The following is a 25,816-nucleotide window of genomic DNA, read 5'->3' as shown; positions in this document are numbered from 1 at the left end:
GACTGAACCCCCAGTGAACTAGTCTATGGGGGGAGGGCCGCAATGGGGGGAGGGTTGGGAGGGGAACACCCCTAAGGAAGGGGAGTGGGGAGGGGGATGTTTGCCCGGAAACCGGGAAAGGGAATAACACTCGAAATGTATATAAGAAATACTCAAGTTAATAAAAAAAAAAAAAAAAAAAAAAACTACATCCACGTCCAAGGACAGTCAGATGACAAATGCCTCTTAAAAGTGGTTCATAGGCAAAGTATGAGTTCTTTTTCTCTCCTCCAAATAAAATCTCCCTCTCTTGACGTCTGTATTATTTTTTTTCTTTTAAGAGCACAAAAGGAAGGCTTTCATAAGATGTCAGGTATGAATGACATGATCTGTGAAACCTCAATGATTAGAACGTGGGACAACCCAGGATTGTTCTCTATGAATAACCCAGATTGATATTTTATAAAAGCAATGCAAGCATCCTCAATTTGGCCTTCCTTCTTATTTAGTTCCTTCAAGTGTTTGGGGTATATCATGCCTGTTCTCATCATTTTGGATAATGTCAACTTATCAGTGAGTATATGCTGTGCATGTCCTTTGGAACCTGGATTGCATCGCCCAGGCTGATGTTTTCTAGTTCCATGCATTCTGATGTCCTTGTGTTTGATGGTTGAGTGTGTCCCACTGTGTGGGTGTGCCACATTTTCTGTGTCCATTCTGCAGTTGACATCTGGATTGCTTCCAGTTTCTTGCTATTGCAAATAAATAAGCTATGAACTTAAAAAAAAGTCTCCCAACCAAAAAGAGCCCAGGTCCAGACGGGTTTAGTGCAGAATTCTATCAGACCTTCATAGAAGACCTCATACCAATACTATCCAAACTATTCCACAAAATTGAAACAAATGGAGCACTAACGAATTCCTTCTATGAAGCCACAATTACTCTTATACCTAAACCACACAAAGACCCAACAAAGAAAGAGAACTTCAGACCAATTTCCCTTATGAATATCAATGCAAAAATGCTCAATAAAATTGTTGTCCTTTATAAGAAAAGAAGACAACAGTAAGCCTTTATTAGACAGCCAGCAACTACATTGTGTGTTCGGGATTCCAGTGTAGCGCTGAACCTTTCTCAGGGTGATATTTTAAGTTCCAAAACTATGTTGAGGGTTGCCAAATTTTAGTTAACAAGAACAGCTAGCCAGAAGCAGAACTACAGGAGCCAAAAAGGAAAGGTTAATACATTTAGAAACCTTCCTAGAACAAGTTTTACTGCTGTGAACAGACACCATGACCAAGGCAACTCTCATAAGAACAACGTCTAATTGGGGCTGTCTTACAGGTTCAGAGGTTCAGTCCATGATCATCAAGGCAGTAGCATGGCAGCACCCAGGCAGGCATGGTGCAGGAAGAGCTGAGAGTTCACCATCTTGTTCTGAAGGCAAACAGGAGAAGATTGACTTCCAGACTGCTAGGATGAGGGTCTACTCCAACAAGGCCACACCTATAACTCCTAGGGCTACACATCCTAGGGCCAAGCATACACAAACCACCACATTCCATTTCCTGACCCTCAGAGGCTGGTTCAAACACATGAGGCTATGAGGGCCATATCTAGTCATAGCATAATAAAAAAAACTACATTTATTCCAACCTCCAAAGTCCCCATGATCTATAGCAGTCTCAACAATGTTAAAAGTCCAAAGTTCAGAGTCTCTTCTGAGATTCATCCAATCACATAACTGTAATCCCCAAATTAAGACAGGAAAGCAGCTGGGCAAACTCTTAACTCCACATCTCCTTCAGATCTCCAACTCCTTTTTTATGTTTGTTAACTGTGACAAATTTCTTTTTCTTGACCTGGTTCTACTACCTGTCAACAGCTTTCCTTAGCACATATCCCAAGGAGCTCTGGCATCTTTGGGTCTCCAAGTCAACTTCATCTTCATAGCTTCTTGTTCCAGTGTCCAGGATCCAGACATAATCTTCCAAGCTCCTCCAAGGGGCTTGGCTCACTTCTCCAGCTCTTCTCTCTGTAGCATTCTAGGCTCTGGTTGACTCCACTCCACTTCTGCCGCTGTGCTTGGTGCTCATCCCATGGGGTGGCATCTCCCATACACTGGGTTCTTTTCCTGCAATTAGGCTTCACCAATAGCCTCTCATAGGCTCTCTCTTTTTTTTTTTTATTAATTTGGGTATTTCTTATGTACATTTTGAGTGTTATTCCATTTCCCGGATTCCAGGCCAACATCCCCCTAACCCCTCCCCCTCCCCTTCGTTATGGGTGTTCCCCTCGCCATCCTCCCCCCATTGCCGCCCTCCCCCCAACAATCATGTTCACTGGGGGGTTCAGTCTTAGCAGGACCCAGGGCTTCCCCTTCCACTGGTGCTCTTACTAGGATATTCATTGCTACCTATGAGGTCAGAGTCCAGGGTCAGTCCATGTACAGTCTTTGGGTAGTGGCTTAGTCCCTGGAAGCTCTGGTTGCTTGTCATTGTTGTGCATATGGGGTCTCAAGCCCCTTCAAGCTCTTCCAGTTCTTTCTCTGATTCCTTCAACAGGGGTCCCGTTCTCAGTTCAGTGGTTTGCTGCTGGCATTCGCCTCTGTATTTGCAGTATTCTGCCTGTGTCTCTCAGGAGAGATCTACATCCGGCTCCTGTCTGCCTGCACTTCTTTGCTTCATCCATCTTGTCTAATTGGATGGCTGTATATGTATGGGCCACATGTGGGGCAGGCTCTGAATGGGTGTTCCTTCTGTCTCTGTTCTAATCTTTGCCTCTCTATACCCTGCCAAGGGTATTCTTGTTCCCCTTTTAAAGAAGGAGTGAAGCATTCACATTTTGATCATCTGTCTTGAGTTTCATGTGTTCTAGGCATCTAGGGTAATTCAAGGATTTGGGCTAATAGCCACTTATCAATGAGTGCATACCATGTGTGTTTTTCTGTGATTGTGTTACCTCAATCAGGATGATATTTTCCAGATCCATCCATTTGCCTATGAATTTCATAAAGGCATTGTTTTTAATAGCTGAGTAATATTCCATTGTGTAGATGTACCACATTTTCTGTATCCATTCCTCTGTTGAAGGGCATCTGGGTTCTTTCCAGCTTCTGGCTATTATAAATAAGGCTGCTATAAACATAGCGGAGCACATGTCTTTTTTATATGTTGGGGCATCTTTTGGGTATATGCCCAAGAGAGGTATAGCTGGATCCTCAGGCAGTTCAATGTCCAATTTTCGGAGGAACCTCCAGACTGGTTTCCAGAATGGTTTTACCAGTCTGCAATCCCACCAACAATGGAGGAGTGTTCCTCTTTCTCCGCATCCTCGTCGACATTTGCTGTCACCTGAGTTTTTGATCTTAGCCATTCTCACTGGTGTGAGGTGAAATCTCAGGGTTGTTTTGATTTGCATTTCCCTTATGACTAGAGATGTTGCATTTCTTTAGGTGTTTCTCAGCCATTCAGCATTCCTCAGCTGTGAATTCTTTGTTTAGCTCTGAACTCCATTTTTTAGTAGGGTTATTTGTCTCCCTGAAGTCTAACTTCTTGAGTTCTTTGTATATTTTGGATATAAGGCCTCTATCTGTTGTAGCATTGGTAAAGATCTTTTCCCAATCTGTTGGTTGCCATTTTGTCCTAACCACAGTGACCTTTGCCTTACAGAAGCTTTGCAGTTTTATGAGATCCCATTTGTCGATTCTTGATCTTAGAGCATAAGCCATTGGTGTTTTGTTCAGGAAATTTTTTCCAGTGTCATAGGCTCTCTTAATGGTGCCAAACATCAACTTCTTTGCATGAACCCTTCATTCCTCAGCTGTGAACTGTAACTGAGGCCTTCATCAATGGCCTTCCCTGGCCTCTCACAGTACCAAGCCTCAGCTACTCTCCATACTTTCAAAATCAGTACTACCTGGGTGACTCTTACACATTACCAGGTCTAGCTGCAGCATGAGGTACAACCTTGGCTCTCTCTGGAACACAGCTTCTTTGCTCTCAAAAAACACTTCCCAGAAGATTTCACCTCAGTGATGCTGGTCCCTTCTTAATTACCACTAATTTCTTAGCTCCAGCTAATTAGAATCAACTGTCCTAGTAGTCACTTCTCTTCTTGACTCTAAAGCCAGAGCCACATGACTGCTGAGTTCTGCATTTGCTGGGACTGAAACATGATCCTCCCCACCCCCTTATTCTATTACCAGATTTCTGTTTTGCAACTCCTTCACTGCCTAAGCTTGGCTGTCCTAGAATGTGGTCTGTAAATTGACCTTTAACTCAGAGACCTTCATGGTTCTTGTCTTTTGAATGCTAGAATTAAAGGTATGTACCACCATGCCTAGACTTAAACATTCCTTCACCTAGAATTTGCCCTGTCCCAGGCTGGCCTTGAACTCAGAGATCTGCTTGGCTTTGTCTCCTGTGATTAAAACTGTGTACCACCATACCTGGGCCTAAGATTTTCATGGCCACTGTTCCTCAAGATCCAGATCAAAAACCTGTGCTTCCAGCCTCAAAATCTGGATACAAGGGACAAAAGTGTGCCCTCAATTTCTAGATTGTATGTCATTCCAGACTGAAAGTCCAAACTTTCCTTGTTCAACTGCGAATACAAACAGTAAGCTTAGCTGAGTGGGATCTTGCCCTGAGATCACCACTCCCTTAATCTCTTAATCACCTTGAACATAGGATTCAGCTACATTTCACTTCCTAGTATCCCTTTATTACTTGAACCATACACTTATATTTTTCCTTTCAAAGTTTACTATACTTACTCACAACACTATTCGTGGGACAAAACCAGAAAACAAAGTCTTTGCTGGGCTTAATTAAGACTTCCTTTGTTAATCTCTTTACCTTAGCCTCAGGTAGACTCTTTAGACCAGGGTAAAAAGCAGCCACATTCTTCACCATAATATCACAAGAACAGTCTCTTGGTCACAAAATAACATTCTTCTCCTTTGAAAACTCTTTTTGTTTTTTCAATGAAAAAACAAGAGGTTTATTTTCTATCACGTTGGGGTCGACCTTCAGTTAGTTCCTCAAGGTCTAGAAGGTGACCCCAAAAGGTTATACAAGCAGTTTTTATACTTTTTAGGGACACAGGTTACATTAGCAAGGTTACAGTTCAAACTTATTGGCTGAGTATATTGACCTTTAAATCTATTGGCTAGCAAGCATCAGTCAGTACCTTCTGAGAATTCTCTATTCCATAGTGTTCCTGTGGGTGATGAATGGAACAAGGCCTAGCCTCGACCCAAGGCAGGAAGCTTGAACCTGGCCCAGCCTTGGCCCAAGGCTGGTGAGTGTAAGACTGGCAAAAGCCCCAAGGGTCCTTCATCCCCCTCTTTTTCTTGTACAAGCTCCAATCTTGGAGCTATGCTCAGGGGTCTCTGGTGACTAACTCATATTCTTCAGGTCCTATTCTCAGGGTCTCATATTATTGGCACAGTACCACCAGCTGTACTGCACCTATTCTCTCTTCTAAGAAGGCTATAGTCTTTTTCAATACTCAGGGCCCAAAGGTCAACAGTAGCAGGAGCGCAACTAAGGGTCCTAACAAGGTGGATATGAGGGTAGTTAGCCAAGTGAGGAGTTAAACCAAGACTTGAACTAGCCCTCACTCTGTTCACTTTCTCTCTTCCATTTGGCTAGCCCTTCTCTCATCTCGGCCATCATCATATCCCTATTTGTACAACCCGAGTCCCCAAGTTTTTCCCTTTAGCCATCCCATTACTTCTTTGCCTTTCTGAGAGAATCTGATTATTATTGGGTTACAGGTGGCATTTGCGCTGGGGGTACCCCAATACCTCTGTCCCCCTGGTAGCGTTCCCCAATCCTGTAATTTCTTTTTACCATGACCGAGTCCCAAGAGGAAGAGGGGTTCCAGTAGGTGTCTCCTGTAATCTCACATTCACCAGGCAGTGCAACAAAACTGTTCTGGACGCCCTCATCAGTGAACTTCTGCCAGGCTTTTTCCATCTCAAGGGCAAAAATAAGTGGAAGTCTCCTGCAACTGATACCCCTATGTGGGGAATGCACAGCCTATCGCTCCCCCGCCCCAGCCCAGAGCCCTCTTTCTCCCACATGGGCAGTTTGCTTCTGCCAGCATTCCCATCATGAGTGGGAATGTCCCACGAGTCAAGTCCTGCCGCCAGCTGGCACAGGTCAAAAGTGAGGTTGGGCCACCAGGTGTTGAGGGGTTTGGAGGCTGTCAGGGAGGCGACCTCATCTCCAGTTTCAGTGGAAACAGTTCAGGTTTGACAAACCGGCACATGGAGGCAGCAGGGGTCCCTGTGTATCTGCAAATTACACATGGGATGTATGCACCCAGGCCACAATACCATCCACATGAGGACTCTGGAAGTAGTTAACAGCACCGGAAAGGGTCTCTTCCACCTGGGTTCCAGCAACTGTGCCTGATGTCTCTGAACATGGACCTAGTCACCAGTCCGGAAGTGGTGAGGGGTCTCTGGTGTTCCTGGAGCATATAAGGCAGACAGTTTGGGCTAAATCTCATGTTATATTTACTGAAGGGTTTGGAGCCTCAAGAAGACGTTCCTATCAGTGAATTGGGATACCTCCAGGGAGGACCCAATGGATACCAAGGACGTTGGGGAACCAAACAGGATCTCAAAAGGGGTCAGGTTAAAGTGGTAGGGGGTGTTCCGGTAGGGGGTATTCTGGTCTCCAAATAGGGCCAGGAAAAGGAACACCACCCAATCAGGGCCAGTCTCCAAGGGCGATTTAATTACGGCCTCTTTTAGGGTTCGGTTCATTCCCTCTACCTACCCTGAGCTCTGGGGATGGTATACACAATGGAGCTTCCAAGTAGTCCCCAATATCTCTGCCAATCCCTGACTTACCTTAGAAACAAAAGCAAGAGCGTTGTCCAATCCAGTTACCTTGGGCACTCTGAACCTTAGGAAAATTTCTTCTAATATCTTCTTGGCTACCACGGTAGCTGTTTTCTGCTTGGTGGGGAAAGCCTCAACCCATCCAGGAAAAGTATCTACAGTCTCCTGAGTTAACTTCTGTGAAACCGACCTCTCAATATACCCCAGGTCATTTTCCCCTAGGTCTCTTGCCCTGTTGTTCTTGGCTGCATAAGCATTTACTTGCTGACATACCTTACATTGTTCCACTGTCTCTCCCTTGACTGCTTGGATGAGCTTCCTATCCACTAGATGAGTTCATTTATGCACTTGGCCAAGTGAGTCTTTTGGTTGTTCTCTGGGGAGTATAGTTTCCCCTCTTGAGTACTCCATCATCCTTCCCCCTCTAAGTAATACTTGATGGGGTGGCTAGCAATTTAGGCCTTTCCTTCTGCTGTATATTCTAAGTGAGGCCATCCCTTAGACCAATCCCATTTCCCAGCAGGTGTCTCTGGGATAGGCTCCTGCATAGCCATTTCTCCAACCACTTGATCTGCCTGGTTATTGCCCCAGGCCACTGAGTGTCTTCCCTTCTGATGCCCTGGGCAATGAATAATACAGTTGCTGGCTTCATCGGGGCATCCAAGAGATCAAGATTTCCTGCTTGTTTTTCATTTCTTTTCCCTCTGATGTGAGTGGTTCTCTCTCTCGGTATATAACCCAGTGGATGTGGGCTGTGGCAAAGGCCTACCTGCTATCCATGTAGATGTTAATTTTCTTGCCAGCCCCAAGTTCCAAAACCTTGGTGATGGCAATTAGTTCTGCTTTCTGTTTGGGGGCTGGGGGTCTACCGAAATGATATTTGTGCCATCCACCAAGGCAGCACCTGCTCATTTCTGACCTTCATTGAGAAAACTGCTGCTATTTGTAAACCAGGTAGCCTCAGCTCCCTGCAGAGGTTGGTCAGACAGGTTTTTCCTCCACCCATGGTCTTCTGCCAGTATTTCTTTTTTTTTCTTAATTGGATATTTTTTTTATTTACATTTCAAATGTTAACCCCTTTCCCAGTTTCCCATCCATAAACTCCCTATCCCATCCCCTCTCCCTTCTTCTATAAGAGTGTTTCCCCACTGAACCACCCCTTCCCACCTCCATGCCCTGACATTCCCCTACACTGGGAGATCAAGGATTGGCAGAACCGAGGGCTTCTCCTCCCATTGGAGCCCAACCAGGCCAACTTCTGTTACATATGCAGCTGGAACCATGGGTCTCTCCATGTGTACTCACTGGATGGTAGTTTAGTCCCTGAGAGCTCTGGATGGTTAGTAATGTTGTTCTTATGGGGCTGCAAACCCCTTCAGTTCCTTTAACCCTTTCTCTAACTCCTCCAATGGGGACCCCATTCTCAGTCCAATTGTTGGCTGCAAGCATTGACCTCTGTATTTGTCATGCTCTAGCTGAGCCTCTCAGGAGACAGCTATATCAGGCTCCAGTTACCATGCACTTCTTGGCATCAGCAATATGTCTAAGTTTGGTGGCTGTATGTATATGGCTAGATCCCCAATGGGGGCAGTCTCTATATGGACATTCCTTATGTCTCAGCTCCAAACTTTGTTTCCATATCCCCTCCTATGAATATTTTTGTTCCCCCCTCTTTTTTTCTCCACTTTATTAAATTGGTTATTTCTTATTTACGTTTCAATTGATATTACTTTTCCCAGTTTCCAGGCAAACATCCCCCTAACCCCTTCCCCCCCTTCTATATGGGTGTTCCACTCCCCATCCTCCTCCCCTTACCACACTCCTGTCAACAATCCCATTCACGGGGGTTCAGTCTTGGCAGGACCAAGGGCTTCCCCTTCCACTGCTGCACTTACTAGGCTATTCATTGCTACCTATGCAGTTAGAGCCCAGGGTCAGTCCATGTATAGTCTTTGGGTAAGGCTTAGTCCCTGGAAGCTCTGGTTGGTTGGCATTACTGTTCATATGGGGTCTCAAGCCCCTTCAAGTTCCTTCAGTCCTTTCTCTGATTCCTTCAATGGGGGTCCCATTCTCAGTCCAGTGGTTTGCGGCTGGCATTCGCCTACGTACTTGCCATATTCTGGATGTGTCTCTCAGGAGAGATCTACATCCAGTTACTGTCAGCCTGCACTTCTTTCCTTCATCCATCTTATCTAGTTTGGTGGCTGTATACTTATGGGCCACATTTGGGGCAGGCTCTGAATGGGCGTTCCTTCAGCCTCTGTTCTAAACTTTGCCTCCCTCTTCCCTCCCAAGGGTATTCTTGTTCCCCTTTTAGAGAAGGAGTGAAGCATTCGCATTTTGGTCATCCTTCTTGAGTTTCACATGTTCTGTGCATCTAGGGTAATTCAAGCATTTGGGCTAATAGTCACTTATCAATGAGTGTCGCTTCCAACCCCAACCAGCAGGAAAGGAGTAATACCACGATGTTCTTCTCAAAGCAGTTTATTCAGGAACCTTTTAGCATGCAAGCAGCAACAATCTCTCTCCAGCCCGAGAGCGCACTCCCTTATAACCTCCCTCAACCGCCTCAACCGTCCAGTCTGCATAACCTCCGTTCATAGGTCCACATCACATGGCCTGATCTATCGTCATGGTGCGCCTGCGCAGCTCTCACGATGGGGCGTGGCTTACTTTCAGGTGCTAGTCGTAAGACTCGGCAGCAGTCCCAGGCACCATGTTGGGATTGCCACTACACCCGCTCCCCACATCTCCCCCTTCTTAATATTTTTGGCAGAGAGAATGCCTGTCTTAGGTTGCCCCCTGCAGCAATGCCCCTTACCCGTCATCGGGAGACAAACAGCTTAGGTTTGATCCCTGTCTTAGGTTGGTAACATGCCCAGGGAGTCTTACCTGTCATTGACTACTTCTCTAGCATACCAAGCCATACTGAAGGACACTGTCTTGTCTCCACTGCTGCAATAGCCTGAATCATTAAGGCTTGAGTTCTCCATTGATGAAACCGCATACGGCAAATGCACTAAAGAATCAGGCACAGGGTGAGTCCTGCCCATTCTTTTAGCCGAGAGGCAGCTGTGGTGATCCAATCAGCCAGTCCTCCAGCTAAAGATACGTCCACATGGGTGGAGTTGATATGGACGATAGATTGTCTAAGCTCCTGAACCAGTACAATAAACACAAAAGGCATACAGACAGGCGTAGCCTTAAAGGAAACATTAAGCCCATAAGCAAGTTGAGTAACAGAGGTTTCAAACCCTATAGATACATTCCAGTGAAAGCTTACATTACCCCAAACCCCTCCCACTAACATGCTCAGAGGACAGATATCTGTGTAAATACCATTCACTCCACATAACAACCACACATTGAAAGGATTACTAGCTACTGCCTGAGCAGGATTCTGATAGGTCCAATTATACCCTGAAAATGAGTCATTATGGGCTGTGCTAATATAAGGAGAAAAGGTAAAATACTTCTTTACAGCCCATGTTGCCTTTCTAGCCTGACACCCAGTCCATAGCGGAAGTGACTCACGGGTACCCTTGCAAAAGGGAGCCCATCTAGGTTGGGAAGGCATGGTATCATTGCCTTTGGAAATACTGGCAGGCGACACCCCTTGAATCCATGTGGCATTAGCTTTGGTATAACTATTGATAGGCATGTCAAACCATGCAGCTGATTCATTATCATTTCAGCTGAAGCTGCACTGAATCATTTACAGGTGCTATTTCTCCATCCCATGGCAAAAAGGGTAACTGTAATGAAGCATTAGAAGAGAAAAACCAGGGAAACACTTGTGCTGAATGTGTCGATGGCAAGGGTTTGGGAAATACATATAAAAGTCCTCAGCGTAGGTCTTCAGCCATCACCACAGGAAGCATCGGCAACATCAGGAACATCCATAGTATCCTCCTTCCGTTCATCTTGGACCGCTCTGGTCAGCCTCTCCGGGACCCACAGTGGCTGCCGATGATCCTAGGGAAACACACAAACAGACCCTGTTGCCCAGACCAACACTGGGTCAGGGCGCTTCCAACAACCAGTTAAAACATCCTTCCACATCACCATGCCCTTAGGAGAAACATCAGGGTTGACCTGACGCTCAGCTGCAACCCAACCCTGCTTATCTTCATTTAAAAAATTCAAGGTAAAGAGAGCAATGGCTAATCTTTCCCTAGGGGTGGAGCCAGTGGAGGCAATTCCCCCCTTTTGTTTAATTAAACATTCTTTTAGGGTTCGATGGGCTCATTCAATAATGCCCTGACCCTGAGAGTTATAGGGTAATCCACGGGTCAATCGAACACCCATCATTTTACAAAGGGACACAAAAGAGGCAGAAGTATAAGCCGACACATTGTCAGATTTCAATTTTTTTATTAACTTGAGTATTTCTTCTTTACATTTCGAGTGTTATTCCCTTTCCCAGTTTCTGGGCCAACATCCCCCAAACCCTCCCCCTTCCCTTCCTTATGGGTGTTCCCTTCCCCATTCTCCCAACATTGCCGCCCTCCCCCCAACAATCACGTTCACTGGCGGTCCAGTCTTAGTAGGACCAAGGGCTTCCCCTTCCACTGGTGCTCTTACTAGGATATTCATTGCTACCTATGAGGTCAGAGTCCTCCGTCAGTCCATGTATACTCTTTAGGTAGTGGCTTAGTCCCTGGAAGCTCTGGTTGCTTGGCATTGTTGTACATATGGGGGTCTCGAGCACCTTCAAGCTTTCCAGTTCTTTCTCTGATTACTTCAATGGGGGTCCTGTTCTCAGTTCAGTGGTTTGCTGCTGGCATTTGGCTCTGTATTTGCTGTATTCTGGCTGTGTCTCTCAGGAGACATCTACATCCGGCTCCTGTCGGCCTGCACTTCTTTACTTCATCCATCTTGTCTACTTGGGTGGCTGTATATGTATGGGCCACATGTGGGGCAGGCTCTGAAAGGGTGTTCCTTCTGTCTCTGTTCTAATCTTTGCCTCTCTATACCCTGCCAAGGGTATTCTTGTTCCCCTTTTAAAGAAGGAGTGAAGCATTCACATTTTGATCATCTGCCTTGAGTTTCATGTGTTCTAGGCATCTAGGATAATTCAAGGATTTGGGCTAATAGCCACTTATCAATGAGTGCATACAATGTGTGTTTTTCTGTGATTGTGTTACCTCAGTCAGGATGATATTTTCCAGATCCATCCATTTACCTATGAATTTCATAAAGGCATTGTTTTTAATAGCTGAGTAATATTCCATTGTGTAGATGTACCACATTTTCTGTATCCATTCCTCTGTTGAAGGGCATCTGGGTTCTTTCCAGCTTCTGGCTATTATAAATAAGGCTGCTATAAACATAGTGGAGCACATGTCTTTTTTATATGTTGGGGCATCTTTTGGGTATATGCCCAAGAGAGGTATAGCTGGATCCTCAGGCAGTTCAATGTCCAATTTTCGGAGGAACCTCCAGACTGGTTTCCAGAATGGTTTTACCAGTCTGCAATCCCACCAACAATGGAGGAGTGTTCCTCTTTCTCCGCATCCTCGTCGACATTTGCTGTCACCTGAGTTTTTGATCTTAGCCATTCTCACTGGTGTGAGGTGAAATCTCAGGGTTGTTTTGATTTGCATTTCCCTTATGACTAAAGATGTTGAACATTTCTTTAGGTGTTTCTCAGCCATTCAGCATTCCTCAGCTGTGAATTCTTTGTTTAGCTCTGAACTCCATTTTTTAGTAGGGTTATTTGTCTCCCTGAAGTCTAACTTCTTGAGTTCTTTGTATATTTTGGATATAAGGCCTCTATCTGTTGTAGCATTGGTAAAGATCTTTTCCCAATCTGTTGGTTGCCATTTTGTCCTAACCACAGTGACCTTTGCCTTACAGAAGCTTTGCAGTTTTATGAGATCCCATTTGTCGATTCTTGATCTTAGAGCATAAGCCATTGGTGTTTTGTTCAGGAAATTTTTTCCAGTGTCATAGGCTCTCTTAATGGTGCCAAACATCAACTTCTTTGCATGAACCCTTCATTCCTCAGCTGTGAACTGTAACTGAGGCCTTCATCAATGGCCTTCCCTGGCCTCTCACAGTACCAAGCCTCAGCTACTCTCCATACTTTCAAAATCAGTACTACCTGGGTGACTCTTACACATTACCAGGTCTAGCTGCAGCATGAGGTACAACCTTGGCTCTCTCTGGAACACAGCTTCTTTGCTCTCAAAAAACACTTCCCAGAAGATTTCACCTCAGTGATGCTGGTCCCTTCTTAATTACCACTAATTTCTTAGCTCCAGCTAATTAGAATCAACTGTCCTAGTAGTCACTTCTCTTCTTGACTCTAAAGCCAGAGCCACATGACTGCTGAGTTCTGCATTTGCTGGGACTGAAACATGATCCTCCCCACCCCCTTATTTGAGTGTATCTGGTTTGATGTGGAGGTCCTTGATCCACTTGGACTTAAGCTTTGTACAGGGTGATAAGCATGTATCAATCTGCATTCTTCTACATGCTGACCTCCAGTTGAACTAGCACCATTTGCTGAAAATGCTCTTTTTTCCATTGGATGGTTTTGGCTCCTTTGTCAAAAATCAAGTGCCCAAAGGTGTGTGGGTTCATATCTGGGTCTTCAATTCTATTCCACTGGTCTGTCTGTCTGTCTCTGTACCAATACCATGCAGTTTTTATCACTATTGCTCTGTAATACTGCTTGAGTTCAGGGATAGTGATTCCCCCTGAAGTCCTTTTATTGTTGAGGATAGTTTTAGCTATCCTGGGATTTTTGTTATTCCAGATGAATTTACAAACTGTTCTGTCTAACTCTCTGAAGAATTGGATTGAGATTTTGATGGGGATTGCATTGAATCTATAGATGGCTTTTGGTAAAATGGCCATTTTTATTAGATTAATCCTGCCAATCCAGGAGCATGGGAGATCTTTCCATCTTCTGAGATCTTCTTCAATTTCTTAATTCAGAGGCTGGAAGTTCTTATCATACAGATCTTTCACTTGCCTGGTTAAAGTCATGCTGAGGTATTTTATATTACTTGGGACTATTATGCAGGGTGTCGTTTCCCTAATTTCTTTCTCAGCTTCTTTCTCTTTTGTGTAGAGGAAGGCTACTGATTTATTTGAGTTAATTTTATACCCAGCCACTTTGCTGAATGTGTTTATGAGGTTTAGTAGGTCTCTGGTGGAACTTTTGGGATCACTTAAATATACTATCATATTATCTGCAAATAGTGATATTTTGACTTCTTCCTTTCCAATCTGTATCTCCTTGATCTCCCTTTGCTGTCTGATTGCTCTGGCTAGAACTTCAAGAACTATATTGAATAAGTAGGGAAAGAATGAGCAGCCTTGTCTAGTCCCTGATTTTAGTGGGATTGCTTCAAGTTTCTCTCCATTTAGTTCAATATGAGCTACTGATTTGCTGTATATGGCTTTTACTATGTTTAGGTATGGGCCTTGAATTCCTATTTTTTCCAGGACTTTTATCATGAAGGGGTGTTGAATTTTGTCAAATGCTTTCTCACCATAATGAAATGATCATGTGGTTTTTATCTTTCAGTTTATTTATATAGTGGATTACGTTGCTGGATATCCATAAATTAAACCATCCCTACATCCCTGGGATGAAGCCGACTTGATCATGAAGGATGATTGTTTTGATGTGCTCTTGGATTCCATTTGCAAGAATTTCATTGAGAATTTTTGCACAGATATTCATAAGGGAAATTGGTCTGAAGTTCTCTTTCTTTGTTGGGCCCTTGTGTGCTTAGGTGTAAGAGTAATTGTGGCTTCATAGAAGGAATTCGGTAGTGCTCCATCTGTTTCAATTTTGTGGAATGGTTTAGATAATATTGGTATGAGGTCTTCTATGAAGGTCTGATAGAATTCTGCACTAAACCCATCTGGATCTGGGCTTTTTTTGGTTTGCAGACCTTTAATGACTGCTTCTATTTCGTTAGGAGTTATGGGGTTGTTTAAATGTTTTATGTGTTTCTGATTTAACTTCGGTACCTGGTATCTGTCTAGGAAATTGTCATTTCCTGCAGATTTTCAAGTTTTGTTGAATATAGGCTTTTGTAGTAAAATCTGATGATTTTTTGAATTTCCTCTGATGCTGTAGTTATGTCTCCCTTTTCATTTCTGATTTTGTTAATTTGGACACACTCTCTGTGTCCTCTGCTTTGTCTGGCTAAGGGTTTATCTATCTTGTGATTTTCTCAAAGAACCAGCTTTTGGTTCTGTTGATTCTTTGTATAGACCTTTTTGTTTCTACTTGGTTGATTTCAGCTCTGAGTTTGATTATTTCCTGCCTTCTACTCCTCCTGGGTATGTTTGCTTCTTTTTGTTCTAGAGCTTTTAGGTGTGCTGTCAAGCTGCTGATATATGCTCTCTCCTGTTTCTTTCTGCAGGCACTCAGAGCTATGAGTTTTCCTCTTAGCACAGCTTTCACTGTGTCCCATAAGTTTGGGTATGTTTTACCTTCATTTTCATTAAATTCTAAGAAGTCTTTAATTTCTTTCTTTATTTCTTCCTTGACCAGGTTATCATTGAGTAGAGCATTGTTCAACTTCCATTTATATGTGGGCATTCTTCCCTTACTGTTATTGAAGACCAGCTTTAGCCCGTGGTGGTCTGATAGGACGCATGGGATTATTTCTATCTTTCTGTATCTGTTGAGGCCTGTTTTATGACCGATTATATGGTCAATTTGGAGAAAGTACAGTGAGGTAGTGAGAAGAAGGTATATCCTTTTGTTTTAGGATAGAATGTTCTATAAATATCTGTTAAATCCACTTTGTTTATGACTTTTAGTCTGTCTACGTCTCTGTTTAACTTCTGTTTCCATGATCTGCCCATTGATGAGGGTGGGGTGTTGAAATCTCCTACTATTATTGTGTGAGGTGCAATGTGTGCTTTGAGCTTTTGTAAGGTTTCTTTTATGTATGGAGGTGCCCTTGTATTTGGAGTATAGCTATTTAGGATTGAGAGTTCATCTTGGTGGATTTTTCCTTTGATGAATATGAAGTGTCCTTCCTTATCTTTTTTGATGACTTTTTGTTGAAAATCGATTTTATTTGATATTAGAATGGCTACTCCAGCTTGCTTCTTCTGACCATTTGCTTGGAAAGTTGTTTTCCAGCCTTTTACTCTGAGGTAGTGTCTGTCTTTGTCTCTGAAGTGTGTTTCCTGTAGGCAGCAAAATGTTGGATCCTCTTTGCATATCCAGTTTGTTAATCTGTGTCTTTTTATTGGGGAATCGAGTCCATTGATGTTGAGAGATATTAAGGTATAGTGATTGTTGCTTCCAGTAATATTCGTATTTCGATGTGAGATTATGTTTGTGTGCTTTTCTTCTCTTTGTTTTGTTGCCAAGACGATTAGTTTCTTGCTTTTTCTCGGGTGTAGCTTGCCTCCTTATGTTGGGCTTTACCATTTATTATCCTTTGTAGTGCTGGATTTGTAGAAAGTTATTGTGTAAATTTGGTTTTGTCATGGAATATCTTGGTTTCTCCATCTGTGTTAATTGAGAGTTTTGCTGGATACAGTAACCTGGGCTGGCATTTGTGTTCTCTTAGTGTCTGTATGACATCTGTCCAGGATCTTCTGGCTTTCATAGTCTCTTGTGAGAAGTCTGGTGTAATTCTGATAGGTCTGCCTTTATATGTTACTTGACCTTTTTTCCTTACTGCTTTTAATATTCTTTCTTTGTTTTTTTGTATTTGATGTTCTGACTATTATGTGATAGCAGGAGTTTCTATTCTGGTCCAATCTATTTGGAGTTCTGTAGGCTTCTTTTATGTTTATGGGCTTCTCTTTCTTTGGATTAGGGAAATTTTCTTCTATAAATTTGTTGAAGATAGTTACTTGTCCTTTAAGTTGGGAGTCTTCACTCTCTTCTATACCTATTATCCTTAGATTTGATATTCTCATTGTGTCCTGGATTTCCTGTATGTTTTGGACCAGTAGCTTTTCCATTTTACATTATCTTTAACAGTTGTGTCAATAATTTCTATGAAATCTTCTGCTCCTGAGATTCTCTCTTCTATCTCTTGTATTCTGTTGGTGATGCTTGTATCTATGGCTCCTTGTCTCTTCCTTTGGTTTTCTATATCCAGGGTTGTCTCCCTTTGTGCTTTCTTTATTGTTTCTATTTCCATTTTTAATTCCTTCACCTGTTTGATTGTGTTTTCCTGTAATTCTTTCAGGGATGTTTTGTGATTCCTCTCTATAGGCTTCTACTTGTTTATGTATGTTTTCCTGTGTTTCTCTAAGGGAGGTCTTTATGTCTTTCTTGAAGTCCTCCATCATCATGATCAAATGTGATTTAAAATCAAGGTCTTGCTTTTCTGGTGTGTTTGGATATTCAGTGTTTGCTTTGGTGGGAGAATTGGACTCTGATGGCCATGTAGTCTTGGTTTCTGTTGCTTGGGTTCCTATGCTTGCCTGTTGCCATCAGGTTGTCTCTTGTTTTACCTTGTTCTGCTATTTCTGACAGTGGCTAGACTGTCCTATAGGCCTGTGTATCAGGAGTGCTGTAGACCTCTTTTCCTCTTTTGTTTCAGCCAGTTTTGAGAAAAAAGTGTTCTGCTTTCATGCGTATAGTCTTTCCTGTCTACTGGCCTTCAGTTGTTCCTGTGGGCGTTTATCCTGAGTCCACCAGGCAAGTCACTTGGAGCAGAAAAGTTGGTCTTACCTCTTTTCTCAGGCCTGAAGTCGCTCCTCAGAGGCTGTGTTTCAGCTCTCTGTGAAGGTAGCAACCAGAAGTGCCTACCCCGCCTTTTCTCAGGTCCCTGTACACAGGGGGTCCAGATGGCACTAGGTGTTTTCCTCTAGAGTCAGAAATGTGGGCAGAGTGTAGTCTCTTCTGGCTTCCCAGGCATGTCTGCCCCTCTGAAGATTTACCTCTCCCTCCCACGGGATTTGGGTGAAGGGAGTTGTTGACCAAGTCCCTTCCGATCAGAGTGGTGTCTGGACCTCAGGGGACCTGCCGCTTGAGTGCCCCTGTCTTCCTGTTCCCAGAGGCCCTATACAGTTTCCTCTTGGGCCAGGGATGTGGGCAAGTTTGGGCAGTACTGGCGGTCTCTCCCACCTGCAGTTTCAAGAGTGCCCACCTCTCTGGGCAGTGAGCTCTCTCTCCCACGGGGTTTGGGAGCAGGGAGCTGTGGGCTGGGATCAGTGAGGTTCAGGCTCCAGTTACAAACCGGAAGTGTCCAGTCCTTTGTTCCCCCTTCTAAGAAGGACTGAAGCATTCACACTTTGGTTGTCCTTCTTGGGCTTCATGTGGTCTGTAGATTCCATCTTGGGAAATTCGAGCTTTTGGGCTAATATCCACTTATCAGTAAGTACATACCATGTGTTGTGTGTGTGTGTGTGTGTGTGATTGGATTACCTCACTCAGGATGATGTTTTCTAGTTCCATCCATTTGCCTATGAATTTCATGAAGTCTTTGTTTTAATAGCTGTGTAGTATTCCATTGTGAAAATGTACCACATTTTCTGTATCCATTCCTCTGTTGAGGGACATATGGGTTCTTTCTTTCTTTCATTTTTAGCTTCTGGCTATTATAAATAAGGTTGCTATGAACATAGTGGAACATGTGTCTTTGTTATATGTTAGAGCATCTTTTGGATAAATGCCCAGGAGTAGTATAGCTGGGTCCTCAGGCAGTACTATGTCCAGTTTTCTAAGTAACCTCCAGACTGATTTCCAGAGTGGTTGTACCAGCTTGCAATCCCACCATTCTGACTGTATGAGGTGGAATCTCAGGGTTGTTTTGATTTGCATTTCCCCAATGACTAAGGATGTTGAACATTGCTTTAGGTGTTTCTCAGCTATTCAATATTCCTCAGTTGAGAATTCTTTGTTTAGCTCTGTACCCCATTTTTAATAGGGTTATGTGACTCTCTGGAGTCTAACTTCTGGAGTTCTTTGTATATTTTGGATACTAGCCCTCTATCTGATGAAGGATTGGTAAAGATCTTTTCCCAATCTGTTGATTGCCCTTTTGTTGTAATTACGGTGTCCTTTGCCTTACAGAAGCTTTGCAATCGTATGAAGTCCCATTTGTCGATTCTTGATCTTAGAGCATAAGCCATTGGTGTTCTGTTCAGGAAATTTCCCCCATGCCCATGTGTTCAAGGCTTTTCTATTAGAAGCTGTGGCACCGTCTAGTAGAGACAGCCAGGCTCAGCCTCAGCATGAGTCAACAGAGGGAGGCAGGAAAAACATCAAGAGAATTTCTCATCTGTGCCCCTCTCAGTGAAGCAAAGATCAACTCAGACTCGAGACCAACAAGCATCGCACAGCTAGCTCTATAAGCAAGGCAAGCTCAGCCTCAGTCACTGTCCATCAAGTCCTATTTATAGCCTCTAAAACTCATACATCCTCCATGGGTCTTGCCTCAGCATGTGCCTTGCCTCAGTACATGGTTCTGTCTCAGCTGACATCACTCTGCCAATCAGTCTGAGGAAGTGGCAAGAAACTGCAGCACACCACCAGAAATTTTTTGTTGTCTTTTCTCTCTATGGAGTCCAGACAAATGGAGCTCAACTACACAATATAAGGTGGACCAATACATATATGTGGTTAGCAAAGAATCTTTATCACATGTTCTTTCATGTGATTGCTTTAGCAGATCATTCTTTCTCCTGTGTCTGTTTCAGCAAAACATTCCTTCATGACTCTGGCTTACCCTTTCACATCTGTGTTCACTTCAGGAAAACACTCCTTCATGTGCTTGCCCAAGAAAAACACCAATCAACGCAACTGACTTTCCAAAGAACACTTAAAGTTTCCACTTTAGGGCACTCCTTTGGATAGCTTGGAACACTGGGAACATAGGAAATCATAGGAACAGTGTGGGAAACAGTGTGGAGACAAACTAGTAACATTATAGATACAATAGCAACAGCTTGAAGCCCTGTGGGAACAGTGTGAAGACAGCTTGGGGACAGTAAGAACATTGCAGGACAGTAGGGGTCCACTAGGGTGATGGTATTGCCAACCTTGAAAATTGTGACAGCAGCACTGTAGCACATGGTGAACAGGAAGAGGCTGATGGAGATGGTGACGGTCATCCAGAACCTGTCCAGCTCCCCATCCCAGGCCTCAGCATAGGACACATTCAGTTCCAGCTCTGTAGAGAGAATATCTTTTGCATCACCTGTCAATAACAAGACCTATGGACTATAGGAATGGGTAGAATAGATGGTGAGACATCATGTAAGCAGAAGGAATTCTGGGATAGAGCTAGACAGAGCAGAATTACTGGGGAAAATGTGACAAGACAGACACATAGTGTCTGAGTACAGGCAATCACCAAACAAAAGTCTGGCTACATGGTTAAGGTATTTGTAAACATACATTGAGTCTGAGCTATATTTCTGGGAGCAATAGGGACCAAACTTCAACACAGCTCTGCACAAAGAAGGAGTCAGTGATTGCACAACCAAGGTAGGGCTAGGGTAATTTTCTATGTGGCAGAGTAGGTGTTTGAGGAGACAGGAGAAGTAAGAATGCCTGGACTGAATGAGCAAACATCTTTTTGGAGCCAGGCCTGCTTTCTGCCTGCCCCTCCCCCATCCAGGTCTACAGCCTCAGTTCCAAAGATTACTCAGTCTCTGTCCATGGGTTCAACCAGACATACAGCGTATAATGGTAGTCTCAAGTGTGAAGATCCTTCCTTGCGTGTCTGCCCCCTCAGTGCTAAACCTGACTAGACTTAAATAGAGTCTGTGACCTTTGAGGACAGTGGCTGTACATCCTGACTTACCTTCTGCCTGTCCCCTGATAATCAAGCCCAGAGAGTCAGAGTGATGGCAGAGACTGTGTCTAGTGATAACCGGATTCCAAAAGAGATTTCCAATAGGAAGTAACTGAGCCAGACTGCTCAGTTATGAAGATTCAGTGATGGTAAGGAGAGGAAGGCCAGGCCTGGGGGTTCAGTCATAAACTGAGCACCTCTAGGTCCATTTGCATGTGTTATGGGAGGGGCATAAAACCCTTAGAAGATGACAATTGTATCTGTCTCAGATATCCAACATGTGGATTTTGAGGAGGGTTCTATGAATGGATCTGATGTTCTACAAGGTGTCCCTAGTGAGGACCCAGGGTGCTAGGTGTGCATGCAGAGTGTGAATGCACATGCTGTGTTTACTGGTTTATGCTCAGCAGATTGGTTCACACAGATCCATCCTGAGCATCCAGGGGAGAATTAGTACTGGTACACTGCTCTTCCCAGGGCTTCATCTATGTCACATGTCACCTTTATAGCAGCAAAACTGGACTCCTAGGTCGCCATCACTAATACCACCATGAATGTGTTCTTGGCTGTCAGGAATATCATAAGTACATCTTTGGACTTTAGGGAAGATCAAGACAGGTAGTATGTTGCCTGTGTCCTGAACTATTCGTGCCCGACCCGACCTGCCCTTGGGGGTTGGAGGTGAGGTGGCGGGGAATCAATGACACAGACTCCAGGAGCAGATGACAAATACTGCAGCAAGCTAGTCTGAATGCTTCTGCAAGCTCCTTTAACACCCTCCACCAGTGTCCCATTGGTCCGAAGAAAGCATCTCTTCTATACGTCAGTTTCCACTTGACTGACATTGTCTGTGTCCACTATACTTGGTTTCTCAGGTAGTCCTGAATTAGGTCCTCCTGCAGGAGATGGCTTTGGGGCTGCAGGGCCCCCAACAGTTATGCATAGACAGCCATGTCCTTCCTCCTACATAGTGCTTTTGGATTTTAGTAGCAGGTGAGGAGACATGAGTCTGGAATTGGGACACACTCCAGTGTAGGGATGCATGGAATCTTCACAATTCTCCTGGGGCATAGTAGCTCATCTGAACACTTAGGACACTTTTTGTGTGTGTACTGGGCCCAGAGCTTCCAGCCTGGCAGACCTAAGCTCCATGTTAGTAGTGTACAAAAGTCATCAAGCTGAGGAAAGAAGAGGGGGCTCAGATTAGACCCCTCCTGGATATTATCCTTGGTGATAAGTCAAGGTCTGAAGTACACCTCTTGTGTCCAAGGTACAAAACATGTCCCATAGGATCTCTACTTGAGCAGGAGGGGCATGAGCAGAGACATCCAGGAGGGTCAGAAGGGAATCCTTGCTTTTCTTAGCTTAGAATTCTTCCCTGGCTTTGAGGATGACCCAGGCATCACTTCCAAGGAACCCTTGTTTTCCCTGACTATTCTCTCATAATTTTTCCTGTCTACCTTGGTTTGCTAGCTGGGTGGACTCCATTGCTGGTGACAGTCTGGCTAGGCCAGTGTAGGGCACTGAGACTTTCACAGATAAGCACTGAAGAAACTAGGAATGTTAAGCACACAGATTTTCTCTTACAAGGGAGAAATTGTATAACTTGTTTTCCTCCTAGAAGGCTGGTGAGTGAGTAGCCTGGTGACCTTTGCACTCTCTAGATGACTGAGACCACACAAGATCCCCACCACCAAGCCCTTTAAGATGTCACATGTGGTCAATCAATAGAGTCCATCTTTATAGAAGAAGTCACTTGTATTTTACAAAGATTTCAAATCCATCCACAAATTCATGCCTTAAGCTTTATTGTACATGTGGGCTTGAGTTAATTATCCCCAGGAAACATTTTTTCCAAATGGTTTTGTACTTACATGTACCCAAACTAAACTGCACAGTGTCAAACCTAGAAGATTAAACCAAACAGACTACCAAGTCACATTAACCTGAACTTCCTTCTTGCTTTACACAGATTGACACTGCTGTCAATGGTGTTCACAGAGACCACCACAGGCCAGGTGCTGGAGGGAATATCCACTGAGCTGTTGTGGGTGTACAGAACAGTCTTTAGGATAAGAGAAAAAGTCATTGGACATGACTCCACAGATCTAGGGCATGGTCATGGTCACTTACCAAGCAACCAAGAGCCAAACGCATCCCCATACACAGGACCAGATATAAGATAAATGGTACCTTGCTGTAAGAGAGAGAGAGAGAGAGAGAGAGAGAGAGAGAGAGAGAGAGAGCGCATTCACACTGCCAGACAAAGGCACTTGTACACATAGTGTCTCCCAGGGCCCTAGCCTTCTACAAACATATGAAATGGGGTCCAGTAGTGGGTCTGTGAGCATTACATGCACACGTGACTAGTTCCACCTACCTCATCTTCATACTTTTAACCTATGGATCATCAGGCTATGACAGGGCTGTGGCACTGTGAACCCATCTCTACTCCTAGTCCACAGAACACTGCTGGACCAGCGGTCAAGAGAGGCTATCTAAATACCACTCTGATGCCTTTTCCTCCTGACCTTCATGATTACAGAGAGGATCCATGAGCATATTCAGGGACCAACCACAGTCAGATCAGCACAGGGACAACCAACCCCTACCTCAGCTCTGTCTACCCTTGGTTTTTGCTCTTCCATAGATACCTTGTCTCATTGTGACTTATAGGTTCCATATGTGACTATGATATGATAGTTCTTCATCTCAGATCCTCTGAGTATCAACATTCTCACAGACCTAGAGCCTGCCTTTGCTCTGAAAGCTGTATCTTCTCAACTTGGCACTGACACAGACAGCACTCTCCATTCCTGTGTATTGACCCACATCCTACCCTGAGATATTCCTCAAGGAGCCTCCTCCTCAGCCTATGTTCTTCCCCGGCCAGCACAAGCTCCTAAATCTGTGTTCTGGGTCTGAGCCTTGGACCTCATAACGTGGATCTTCTGTTTACTGAGGTTCACCCCCAGCATCCTATTCTACAATTACCCAGCATGGGCACCTCTGGCCAGACATAAAGTCCCACACTGACATTCTACTTCTTGTTCTTCACACAGCAGTCTTTCTAATGAGGCTGTAATAACCTCCTAGCTCCTCACCATTTGCAACAGTCTTCCTTCTCTTCCCATGCATAATGTCACTGTCTGAAGCCCAGAGAAATATCTTATTCTTCCCAGTAGTCCCAGTCCTTCAGGATGGGTGGAACCTCAGTATTGCAGAAGCTGGCCAGTCCCAATCCCCTTCAGAATTTGTTCCTATCCATCCAGTCAGTACTAAGGCCCTGCTGGCCTCCCTCTTCCACACCTGTACTTACACTGCCCCTGAAAAGACCTTAAATGAGTTCCTTCCTCTACTCTGGGGGATCCACTACCCTGTGTATCATGTGCAACAGCACGTTTGTTTCATATCCTCATGAGCCCCTGGGATCAGAACAAGACTCCCTGATTTTGCAACTGTAAATCATGAGATTCCCATGGCAGTGCCAAGTTAGGGACCTTCTGCATCAGGTCCCGTTTTCATTTATCCAAGACCTTCTCCTGAGTCTCAGCAATGCTTGTCCCTGGACAAGATTTCCTGTGCTTGGAAACTCAGGCAGAGCCTCGAGCCTCTGCTATATCCCATTCAGTTTGGATTGCACACTCTCTCACAGCCCTCAGCCTTTCTTCTGTGCCTCCGGCATATCAGGGTTTTCTTGAGGTAGCACTAGCTAGAGACAGGGACAGAGAGGTTTAGCCACCAAAGCTGGACTTAGATCACACATGACAAGAGGCCCAGAGGCTATGAACCCTCTCCAATGAGGTGGTCAGGAAAAGGGGGGCATAATCACTCAGCCTCAGCCAGCTCAGGGACCCAGAAGGCCCAGGTGTGAAGAGAAGGAGCACATCCAGGCTTCCTACCTTGTCCCCTGAGTCTCAAGGGTACTGCCTCACCCAATCGCATACGTCCACATGAACTAATCTCAGTCAGCTTTGGACTCCCCCTCATGTCCAGACATAGAAACCCCCCCCAGAATAAAGGGGAACTTCAGGAAATACGTTATGCCACCCACTGTCAATCCTGTTCTTACTCAATCATAGGGTGGAAATAGGGTGGCATTCACATCTCTGGAACAAAGACTGTGACTCTGGGAAAGACAAGAGAAAGCCAGGAACAAATACATCTGCTTTCACAGCTTCCACATGACAAAGGGGTCAGCACTGAATGAAACTGCAGAAGGAGAAGACCTCACAGACTGCCAGCATCTGTAGCCCTTCCAGATCTTTGAGTCATCCTATCACAGGAGATTGAGAAGGAGTTGACGGACCAGCCCAAGCAGAGGAAGCCTGTGTGTTCAACAGTAAATGTGTTTGCCAGCAGCCTGGTGTCAACCGAGCAGACTGTGGCGAGTGCTTGGGAGACAATCACAGGCAGCTAGAGCTGCACAACCCCATAGACAACAAGCCTGAACCACAAGGAGATGATGAAATATATCAAGAAGACTGTGGAATCAGTTTGGCCTGGACTACAGGTTGATAGAACCAAGGCAGCTGAGCCCTGTGGTAAGTGACCCAGGAGGGGAGAGGGAGGGAGCTTCCAGGAGCATGCCTGGGAATGCCTTCAGGCCTCCTGAGAAGCAGAAAGTAGGCACCCTGGGGTTCCAGGAACCATCCCAGCACTCAAGAGTTACTAAGGGAATAGAAGCAAACCTGAGCTGAAAGAAAAGTAGAGGGAAGCCCAAGCAACTCAAAGTATCAGGCAGGACAACTTCCAGTGAGCTAAGAGAACAGGAGTGCTGGAGAAGGCAAAGCAAACCCAGCAGATCAGGAAAACCAGCAAAACACCTACCGGGACTCAGGGCATAGGAGTCTGGATGACTAGAGAAACCCAGAAACTGAGAGAACAGCCTTAACAGCTGTAATGGGCCTAGAGATGTGCAAATGTGGGACCCCAATCTGAACTGCTAGAGGGAGAGGGTAAGTGGGAATTCAAGAGATCTAAGAATGACTGGGGCTGGGTAGAGAGGTGGCCTAGGAAAGGATGGCTGGTCTTCCCCATGAGTCCAATAGCAAGATTGGCAGAATGGGTTATCCTGTGATAGGTGGCAGTATCAAGGACCAAATGAGGAAGCTACAGAGTATTAGTCTGTGTGGGAGCTAAGAGGTGAGGACACAATGCTGACTAGTATATGGGAACCGAGGCTGATAAAAGTGCTGTGATTCAGGGCATTTCTGGAAGCTCCATGATCCAG

At 44.6% G+C, this 25,816-nt stretch overlaps 3 gene segments (V, D, J or C); 2 read left to right on the top strand and 1 right to left on the bottom strand.

The window, feature by feature from the left end:
* The window catches only part of LOC134479197 (Ig gamma-2A chain C region-like), a 398,327-nt gene that overhangs the window by 76,287 nt on the left and 296,224 nt on the right, over window positions 1-25,816 (top strand).
* Window positions 9,308-25,816, bottom strand: part of LOC148005508 (Ig gamma-3 chain C region-like) — a 36,610-nt gene continuing 20,101 nt past the window's right edge. Inside the window, 2 exon segments of the C gene segment in view lie at window positions 9,308-10,813; window positions 19,826-19,956. Coding sequence covers window positions 10,697-10,813; window positions 19,826-19,956 — 248 coding nt within the window.
* The window catches only part of LOC148005507 (Ig gamma-3 chain C region-like), a 53,178-nt gene continuing 49,696 nt past the window's right edge, over window positions 22,335-25,816 (top strand). Inside the window, 1 exon segment of the C gene segment in view lies at window positions 22,335-25,127. Coding sequence covers window positions 25,046-25,127 — 82 coding nt within the window.

This window comes from Rattus norvegicus, chromosome 6 (genome assembly GCF_021556685.1).
Source record: "Rattus norvegicus strain SHRSP/BbbUtx chromosome 6, alternate assembly SHRSP_T2T, whole genome shotgun sequence".
In the NCBI taxonomy this organism is placed as follows: Eukaryota; Metazoa; Chordata; class Mammalia; order Rodentia; family Muridae; genus Rattus; species Rattus norvegicus.
Note: the sequence above shows the minus strand (reverse complement) of the source record. Positions and strands in the feature narration are given on the sequence as shown.